The sequence below is a fragment of the Callorhinus ursinus genome, unplaced genomic scaffold (genome assembly GCF_003265705.2).
Source record: "Callorhinus ursinus isolate GAN/ISIS: 27379988/994484 unplaced genomic scaffold, GSC_fseal_2.0 scaffold1, whole genome shotgun sequence".
Lineage (NCBI taxonomy): Eukaryota > Metazoa > Chordata > Mammalia > Carnivora > Otariidae > Callorhinus > Callorhinus ursinus.
This window is the reverse complement of record NW_027397063.1, coordinates 77,470,619-77,481,110: the sequence shown is the minus strand read 5'-3', so window position 1 is coordinate 77,481,110 and position 10,492 is coordinate 77,470,619. Positions and strand designations below refer to the sequence as shown.

General features: G+C 40.7%; 1 protein-coding gene across 4 annotated transcripts in view; it reads left to right on the top strand.

Annotated features, from left to right (window-relative positions):
- Positions 1–2,085: 2,085 nt before the first annotated feature.
- Positions 2,086–10,492, top strand: part of MFN1 (mitofusin 1) — a 33,135-nt gene continuing 24,728 nt past the window's right edge. The window contains exons 1-5 of one of the 4 annotated variants that reach the window (XM_025878367.2): positions 2,086–2,212; positions 3,484–3,602; positions 4,758–4,893; positions 6,656–6,818; positions 9,283–9,407. In XM_025878367.2, coding sequence (XP_025734152.1) covers positions 3,491–3,602; positions 4,758–4,893; positions 6,656–6,818; positions 9,283–9,407 — 536 coding nt within the window. In that variant the 5' untranslated portion in view covers positions 2,086–2,212; positions 3,484–3,490. Of the gene's footprint in view, positions 2,529–3,483; positions 3,603–4,757; positions 4,894–6,655; positions 6,819–9,282; positions 9,408–10,492 lie in introns of those variants that run through there. The other 3 variants (XM_073896871.1, XM_025878376.2, XM_025878384.2) reach the window with 3 other exon arrangements.

The following is a 10,492-nucleotide window of genomic DNA, read 5'->3' as shown; positions in this document are numbered from 1 at the left end:
GAGCCCAACAAAGGGCTGGATCCCAGGACCCTGGGATCATGAACTGAACTGAAGGCAGACACTTAACCAACTGAGCCACCCAGGCGCCCTGAAATAGATCTTTATTGGAAAACAAATTCTGATAGAAGTACAATATCAGGATTCCTAGCTGAATGATTAGCATACTGCTCGTGTGTGTTTGTTTATGGTGTGGAGAGAGGTTGGTGAAACAAGATAAGGGATTAAAAAAGCTTAGAACACTGAAGTCAAATGATTTAAGTTTATTTCTCAATTATGCCTAGGGCTTTAGTATATTACTGATATTAAAAGCCATTTTTATTTTTTTTTTAAGATTTTATTTATTCATTTGAGAGAGAGAATGAGAGAGACAGAGAGCGCACATGAGAGGAGGGAGGGTTAGAGGGAGAAGCAGACTCCCTGCTGAGCAGGGAGCCCGATGCGGGACTCAATCCCAGGACTCCAGGATCATGACCTGAGCCGAAGGCAGTCGCTCAACCAACTGAGCCACCCAGGCGCCCCTTAAAAGCCATTTTTAAATTAAATGCCTCTAATTCCAGCCAATGGGCTGGCCCTTTAATAAACGTTGTGTGGACTCTTGGTAGAATCAAGTACCTACAGGGCAACCAAAGTGACCTTTTAAAATGTAAATCATATCAGTCCCCAAGTTTAAAACAGCTAGCCATTGCACTTACAATAAAATCCAAACTTTTTTTTAAAAGATTTTTTATTTATTTATTTGACAGAGAGATAGAAGCACTAGTAGGCAGAAAGGCACGCAGAGGGAGAAGCAGGCAGAGGGAGAAGCAGGCTCCCTGCTGAGCTGGGAGCCCAATGGGGACTCGATCCCAGGACGCTGGGATCATGACCTGAGCCGAAGGCAGACGCTTAACGACTGAGCCACCCAGGCACCCAAAATCCAAACTTCTGATCTTGGCCTATATGATTCTACGGCTACCTACCTCTCTAAACTTCCCACATTTTTTTCTCCCTCCCTGCATCCTAGATACATTGGCCTTTTCTTTTTCACCCACTTATACCACTCTCCTTCCTATGGGCATTTGGACTTCCTATTCCCACTGTTTGGGGGCACTCTTCCTCTAATATTCCAAGGATTGGCTTCCTGGGAAAAATCAAGGAAATATTATCTCCCCAGAAAGGATCACCCTATGTGGCTCAGTTTTTCTAATTTTTCTTCCGATAGTCTATACCATTGTCATTTTTTTTTTTTTTGGAGTAGGAAGCATATCTGAAATGATCTCATTTATTTCATTTTTTAATTGAACTTCACTTATTCCAATAGAACATTAATATTTTTTTACCCAGTTCTAACTACATACCCAGCAATGTTATTAGCACTTTACATGCTATCGACCCAGTTAATTTTCACAAGCTACAAGGTAGGTATTATTAGTACTCCAGTTTTATAGATGAAGTGCCTGAGGCTCAGAAAGATGAAGTGACTTCACTTGCAAAACTGCATCTCACTTACTAGCTCTGGAAAGAAACCTCCAGACCAACTGTTAAGCCAGGTATAGACCAGGAGCAGCCCCTCTCCAAGGATGTTAGAAATGCACACTCTCAGGCCTCATCTCTGACCCAATAAATTAGAATGTGCAGTTTAACAAGATCACAGGTGATTAAGTATAAAATTTGAAAAACACTCAACAATATATCAATTTCCTGTCTCACCTCTAAAGTAATTACACACACACACTACTGGAGCGGGACACACACACACACGCGCGCGCGCACACACACACACACTCTACTGGAGCGGGTCTATTGGCGCTGCTGCGGCAAGCAGAACTCCCTTTTGTGTGGCAGCCCTAACCCCACCTCATCCCAGTTCAACCCACCTCATTTTTAGATCTCCCCCACTAAAGTGGAAGCTAGCTATGCCTAAACTAGGCAGAGCTTTGGAGACTTTGATGGGAGAAGAGACGGGAAGCCGACACTCGGGGACCGTTCGGGTAGCATTCCCCAGCCTCAACAAGCCCAGCCTTCTGCCCTTAAGAAAAATGGCTGTCGGCGTAGCTCCACTTCCGGCCACGGAGCCAAACAAAATCGGGGCCGAGAAGAAACCGGAAGTGGCCGCCCTTTTGGCACTCCTCCCACCTCCTCTCTTTTTCCCAGCCTCTCCCGGGAGGATGAGGAGGCCTGGGGGCTGAGGCTGGTCTGCGGTTGCCGGGTGACAAGTTGGAGCCGGGACAGTGTGAGTGCTCGCTGCCTCGGCCGCCGGCCCGTTCACTTCGCTCAGGGTGACCTTCGTGCGGCCAGGGACAGGGGGCGGGGAGTCGTGCGCCGGAGCTCTGTGACGAGGCGCCGCCGCCGGTCTGCGGGAAAGGAGCTAGCGAGCGGATTTGCGAGCGGGGCCCTCGGCCGGGTCGAGCCCGCGGAGCCCGCGAGGCCGGAGCCTGGAGCCCGGGGCCTGGGGAGCCGGGGCTGGCGCTCGCGGGTCGGTGGTGAGGTCCGGTCCCTAGCTCTGCGGGCGGGGCTCCGGCGCCGGGTGTGGAAGGCCTTTCCCCAAGGTAGGTGTTCACACCCGGTTGACCCGGGTCGTTGCCCTCACCCCGCTTTTCCCACGCAGCTCCTTCACTAAGTCATTTCCTGACCCTCTGGAAGGCTCGGCCTTTTTTTGTGGCCACTCTGCTCCATTCCACACGCATACATACCAGGAGTAGACTGGCGCGTAATCGTTTTTGTTTGGTGTCTTTTTCATGAGAAGTGGCCAGAAAAGAAAATTTGTTATAACTTCCATTCTTTGAAGTTCTTGGTACTTTGGCTGGAACGTTAATGCTCGCCTTAATCCTTGCCTGCTTATTTGTTGTGATGAGAACAAATTTTTTTTTAAACGTCGGAATTACATTATCATATTGGAATTTTGTTTCCTCACTCTGGTTATCCACCTCCACCCCCTAGAGCTCCAGGTTGAGAAACTTGTTTGCGAACTTGCTTTATCTCACTAACCCTGTCCATAAGAGTCACGTGCAGTCAGTTTTCCACAATTAGTTTCATCTTCACCAAAGGGAAATAAGGTAGAAATTGCAACCAAGATTTTGGCCAATAGAGTTAGTTGTTTTAATGGACTGTCACTGAAAAGTAGTCTTTAATTGCTTGTCTAAAACATTTCTAAAAAATTATCCAGAAGTATTTTAACAGTTTATTTCACTGGGGAGTTAATGTGGTAGGGTGGTGTCATTAATCTGCATGTCTCTATCATATAGTTTAACTTGTAATTTTCTTTTTTCTTTTTAAAGATTGATTTATTTTAGAGCGAGACACAGGGAGAGAGTGGGGGAGGGGAAAAAGGCCGGGAGAGAATCTTAAGCAGAAAGCAAACCCCCCCCCCCCCCCCAGCATGGAGGTTGATGTGGGGCTGGATCTCAGGACCCTGAGATCACAACCTGAGTGGAAACCAAGAGTTGGATGCCCACCCAGGCACCCCTAATTTGTACTTTTCTAACTTTAATTTTCTTCCCCCAGTAACATAATGGCAGAAACTGCTTCTCCACTGAAGCACTTTGTGCTGGCCAAGAGGGCAATTACTGCAATCTTTGACCAGTTACTGGAGTTTGTTACTGAAGGATCCCATTTTGTTGAAGGTTAGTTTCTCTAAGTTTTTAAAATAATATGGTTGAAAGTATATGCAGGTACTTTATCCTTTTACCCTTAGTTACTGAACACCTATACGAGGCATTGCTCTGTATTCTTGGAGAGATGCCCTAACAAATAAAACCCTTTTCTGCCCTCCAAAGGAAGAAGATTAAGTGGTATTGATAACCTAAGATATAAGTGGTTGTATGTATGATACCACTAAGCCCTTTATTATATTAACAATGCATTTAATCCTCATATCAACGCTGGGACAGATTTTAATTGCAATTATTATATTTTATTATTTTTTAAAGATTTTATTTATTTGTCAGAGAGAGAGAGGGCACAAACAGGGGGAACGGCAGGCAGAGGGAGAAGCAGGCTCCCCGCTGAGCAGGGAGCCCAATGTGGGACTCTGTCCCAGGACCCTGGGATCATGACCTGAGCCACGGGCAGACGTTTAACCGACTGAGCCACCCAGGCGCCCCTAATTGCAATTTTAAGAGATGAAGAAACCGAGGCACAGAAAATTTAAGCAACTTGCCCGAGATCACCTCGCTAGTAAATGCCCATACTAAAAATCAGGCAGCCCACATTTAAGCCATATACTTATCTCTTCCCCAAGTCGGCTGTCAGCCTAGATCTCAGACATATCTTCTCAGATGAGGCTGGAATGTGGTGGGGGAAAAGGTCAAAGAAGTTTTCTTAAAGTGAGTGTAACTGTTCAAACAAGGTTGGTGAGGAATGTCTTACTGGGGAATAGTGCTTTGGAGGCAACTGTTGAAATCTTTTCTGGTTCTTAAGATTACTTTTTTTTTTTTTTTTTTGACAAGGGTACAATGAAAAGCGAGGGATTCTATATACTTCACTGACATTGGGGAAACATTTGGTAGGTTGGTAGAGTCAAACTTTTTGAGGATAGCCCCTGTAATTTTTAGTCGTTTTGATATTTTGGGGGCGGGATTCTTAGGACCTGTTGCAACAAGGCATTCACCTTTTATCAGATACTCAGATACTGTGGCATTTTTACTTTTCAAAATGGCCATGTTAATATAGAGCAAAGCCAAAATAGGCAAAATGTGTGCAGATCTTAGGTATTCCCTTGTATAATTAACCCAGTATTCATTTTTGTCACTTTTTCTAACACCATTTCAATTTTGTAGCAACATACAGGAATCCAGAACTTGATCAAATAGCTACTGAGGATGATCTGATAGAAATACAGGGTTATAGAAACAAGCTTTCCATCATTGGTGAGGTGCTGTCCCGGAGACATATGAAAGTGGCATTTTTTGGCAGGTAATCCTTTATTGTTTCTCTCAAGGGTGGTTTCCCGAAATCAGCTTTTCTAAGTCATATCTCCAACTTTGTTTCTGATATTTCAGCAAGTGATATTCCTCCCCCTTTGCCCCACAAAGAGTTTCTCCCTTTGCTAAATGCTAAAGCTATTAGCATGAGAAAGCATTTGTTCATTTTAGCTCTTGGTATAAAATGAAACTTTCTAAAGGTCAGTCGTATTTTTACTTTTTAAGGATGCCAATGTCTAAGAATTAGCTTCTTAGCCAGTCCAAAGAATAGAAATACAGATAAATGATATGCATAACTTTTTTTTTTTTAAGATTTTATTTATTTGACAGACAGAGACACAGCAAGAGAGGGAACACAAGCAGGGGGAGTGGGTGAGGGAGAAGCAGGCCTCCTGCCGAGCAGGGAGCCCGATGCGGGACTCGATCCCAGGACCCTGGGACCATGACCCGAGCTGAAGGCAGACGCCTAACGACTGAGCCACCCAGGCGCCCCATGATATGCATAACTTTTGACTTTCTAAAGTTTCTCTTAATTATCAAGTGTGCCTTCCAAAGGGATTCTCAGCTTCACGATTCCCAGAGGGAGAATAGGAAACGCCATTTGTTAACATAACTATCTGGAGTGAGAGCCATCTCTGACACAGCTCATGTTCATTTAAGAATCATTTGTTAAGGGCGCCTGGGTGGCTCAGTCGTTAAACGTCTGCCTTCGGCTCGGGTCATGATCCCAGGGTCCTGGGATCGTGTCCCGCAACAGGCTCCCTGCTCAGCAGGAAGCCTGCTTCTCCCTCTCCCACTCCCCCTGCTTGTGTTCCTGCTCTCTCTGTGTCTCTCTGTCAAATAAATAAATAAAATCTTTAAAAAAAAAAAGAATCATTTGTTAACTTCCTGTGTACTGTGCACTCTGTTAAGCACTAGGGATGCAAAGACAGATGAGTAGGCCCATATAATGTGCTGAGTATCAGCAGAAACATTTACTCACTAACTTCTAAGCCCATCTTAGGGCTTTTTTAGCACTTGTGATTTCCTATGCTTAGAATTCCCTTTGCCTTGTTTTATCTATGTCTGGTTCTTTCTCACTCTTCTGATCTCATCGTAAATGTTATAACCTCAGAAACCTTCCCTGACCGTTCTAAAGTATTCCTTCTCATTTATTCTCTTCTAAAGTGCCCTGTTTATGCCCTTTAAACCTTTTCCACAAAGCTGTGCTGGATTTTTGTGTGTGTTTTTTTGTGTTTGTTTGTTTTTGTCTGCTTCTGCTTGACCTTACTCTCAGGGCCTTACAGAGTGTAGTATGAGGTACTACATAAATAGGCCCTAACTCAGATTAGGGTGGGGTGGGAATGGGAAGGAAGAGGCCTCCTGGTGAGGTGATGACTTGTCTATTTGAGAAGGAGAAACAGGTAATAGCTTTGGATGTGAAAAAGATCCAGCCCACATTTAAGGAGATGGGGACTTTAGACCACAGCTTGTGATGGGAAGAATTTGGGGTTGTGATTTCAGATTGTCACAAGAAGCAAGAAAGATAAAGGCAAGGATAGCTATATGGGAAAGGTGGGATTTGTGTTCTTCTATTTTTCTGATATGTACATTCCTAATATCTGTGTAGATCAGGTTGGCAACTTTTTTGTAAAAAATGCAATCTGATGAAATTTCTACAAAGTTTGAATTCTAAAAAGGTTGGCCTTAGACCCAATGAAAGAATAAAGATTTTACTGTTATGTTTTATTTTCATGATTTTATATATTCTTCAGGACAAGCAGTGGGAAGAGCTCTGTTATCAATGCAATGTTGTGGGATAAAGTCCTCCCTAGTGGGATTGGCCATACAACCAATTGCTTCCTGAGTGTTGAAGGAACTGATGGAGATAAAGCCTATCTTATGACAGAGGGATCAGATGAAAAAAAGAGTGTGAAGGTATAATATTTGACTATTAGCAACAAAATGTACCTGAAATAATGTCCTTGTTCTTTAAAAAAAAAAAAAAGATGTCTACATTGCTGGAGATAGAAGAACCATTAATGTTTCTATTTGTAGCTTTAAAGCCATCACTAATATTTTGAATTCTCTAAAATTTTTTTGCCTCAGAGCTAAATCATTAGAAGAATATATCTTACAGCATACCTTGTTAGAAGAATAAAACTTGTCCTTAAAATAAATTAGTTAAGAGTTTATTATATTTTATTTTATTTTATTTTTTTTTAAAGATTTTATTTATTTGAGAGAGAGAGAATGAGAGACAGAGAGCATGAGAGCAAAGAGGGTCAGAGGGAGAAGCAGACTCCCTGCTGAGCAGGGAGCCCGATGCGGGACTCGATCCAGGGACTCCAGGATCATGACCTGAGCTGAAGGCAGTCGCTTAACCAACTGAGCCACCCAGGCACCCAGAGTTTATTATATTTTAAAATAATGTTCCCAGTGAAAACAACATTATTGAAGTGTATTGTTGCTGTTTAATCTCAAATCTAATTTCATCTTTTGAAAGAAAACTTTGTTTAAAAATTGGGCTCTGGAATGTTTTTGATGCATATCTGTGCCTTTCGAAACTTTTATCTTTGGTGCGTTTATGAGCACATTCATGAATAAATGTATAATAGTTTTATCAGATAAGGGCCAATGGCAGTTCCCTACCCTTCATAAATTTCTTAAGGAACCCAGTGCCACTAGGTTCCTTTAGCCAAAAGAAGGGAAAAAAGTGTTTCTCAGTATCATCACTTTCTCTTGTCTTCCCTCCCCCCCACTTTCTCTTAAGATCTCTCCCACAAATGCGGTAGTTTAATGTTTAAAATCCATGCCATACTAGTGTTTGCAAAACTGAGTTGAATTCACTGGTCTAATTAATTGTTCTGTGAGTTTGCTGTTTGATTTAGCTCAGGTAACTCAATCTGTGTAATACCCTCCAGATTAGCTACGAGGAATAAAGGAGGCGATGTTTAAGAAAATATTTTCAAACTTTTAACCCATACAAATGAAGGAATCACTTATTTCTTATCAGGATTTTTACCAAATCAGAATTCAAACTGGCTTTATATCCTTAAAGTAAAATGTATATATTTTCAAGTAATCGTCTCCTTTTTCTTGGTCTTTGCTCTCTACTTCCAATCCACTTCCTTCATGCTCTCTTGCTCCTCTCCCCTACTCCAAAATTTAAATTTGTTTACCTCAAGTGTGGCCTGCTTTAAGGTACAGACTTTGAGTCTTGTGCTGTAGTAGTTTACTTAGTAAAAGAAATGCAGTATTAACAGCTAATAAGCTTACTAAGTACCAGACAGTATTCTGAGTACCTGCAGTAACTCAAACTTCACCACAACTCTGTTAGGTGCTTTTATTATCTTAATTTTATAGACCAGGCATCAAGATTTTAGTACAAGTTTATAATTCTATCAAAAAATTTATGAAAGCAAGCAAAAATAAAACCTAGCTAACATTGTCACTATGGAGATTCACCTCAACCCTGATCAGGACTATTGTGCCAATTTGAAAATAGATGTTTCCCTTTAAAAATGGATACCCCTACAGTTCATTTGTATGTGTGCTGGTGTCCTTTCTTTGAATATTAACTTTATATTAAGCCCTTTGTATCTATTGTATATTTAACACATACATGAACGGTATTAAAGTAACACATTAATAAATTAGCATATGTCAGAAATCATCTTGAGAAATAGAAATATTTTAGTGAATTCAGATGGAAAGAGAAGGCATAGTCATTGATGTCAAGCAGGCTTATGTGAGTAAATAACTGCCTGCTGAGAAAAATCCTTTATTAAAAGAATATGTCTTGAGAGCTTCTCTTGTATTGTTTTAGTCTTATTACTCTGGTGTTTTTAAACCTATCTTAATAATGTTTCTTCTATTTTCACCCCTTACTACTGAGCAGTACATTTTAGAAGAGACAGAAAATACAAATGGGCAAAAAGAAACTCCAGAAGTCACATGCTTTCTAAAGCCAGTGGAAACTTCCCTGTGGTATAGAGTTAAACATGTGTTTGTATTTTGTAAACAAAATGGTTTCATCTGTGCTATTTTGACTTGCCTTTTTTCTCTTAATATATTGTAAATTTGTTTTCGTACATATAATATCAATTTCAGGTGTTACATAGGATTCCATTGCCAGAATTCACCTATTGGGCATTTAGAGTGTTACCAGCTCTGCTTATTTTTGCAGAGTGGATGAGTAGACTTTTAAGGATATCTCCCCCATCCCCTTGGTAATTCTAAAACTCAGTTTCTCAAGATTGCTGAGATGGTTTTATTTCAGATTAAAGTTCTGTTTTTGTATATGTTTTGCAAAAATAAATATACCAAATCATAGTGTTTTTAATTTTTGCTGAGTTTTATTACAAGCAGAGTTTTGTTTTTTCTTTCCCTTCCACTTCAGACAGTTAATCAGCTGGCCCATGCCCTTCATATGGACAAAGACTTGAAAGCTGGCTGTCTTGTACATGTATTTTGGCCAAAGGCAAAATGTGCTCTCTTGAGAGATGACCTGGTTTTAGTGGACAGGTAAAATTACATATGAACTGCATTTTCTCCTTGTAAAAGTTTATTTAATAGAATAGTATTGCTTGCACTGTGAATTGTGTAAGACTGATGAATCACAGACCTGTATCCCTGAAACAAATAATACATTATATGTTAATAAAAAAATTAAAAAAAATAGCATTGCTGGCTTTAGCATATAATACATAAAAATTTAAATGTTGTTGCTTTATTCTCATTTGTTAGATTGTTAAGGAGCAGATAAGGTGTTGGTTTATGTTTTTTACTGGTTACATAAAGTGCCAGTTTCTTAGTCTAATTCTATTAGAAGAAATTTCAAGGATAGCCACTTTTTTTCCCTAGATTGTAGTTGGCTAAGTAGCTGGGCCTTAGAGATTATCTAATTCTAGATAACTAGGTAGGTAACTCTGATTAGGTAAATTTTTTTAACTAGTAATACTTTTTTTTTTAAGAATTGAGAGAACAAACCCATGCAGTGGGGGGGCGGTGGCAGAGAGAGAGCATCTCAAGCACACTTGGCACTGAGTTTGGAGTCTGATACATGGCTTGGTCTCCCCACCCTGAGATCACAACCTGAGTTGAAACCAAGAGTCCAACGCTTAACTGACTGAGCCATCCAGGCACCCTACTAATAAATTTATGCTTGAGACCCGTTTCCCAAAATAACTTACTAGAGAGTTTACATAGCTTTTCATTGTTCAAGAATTAATTGAATACTTCTGGAATTTTGTTTTGACTCTTCTGATGAGTCTTCATTTATTATGTGTTCTTTGACTACATTGGTGCTAAGTAAAATGATAATGCACATCTGCTAAGCAATGTCCTTAACTAAAAAAGGTAGTTAAATGATTTTTCAAAATTTTGGTATGCTCTTTTGTTTTCTTCGGTTAAAATTTCAGTGTTGTATGGAAACCATCTTGGTTTTGGTGATGGGCTTTTAATTTTGCTTTATTTCATGGCCAGACTATGTCCATGACCCCAGCCTCTCATCTTGCCACATTGTCACATGGTACATCAAGCCAGTGTGTAGATAGTTGCACTATAATTTTTATAGTATAGATAGTATATTAAACTTAGGTCTTAGCAGA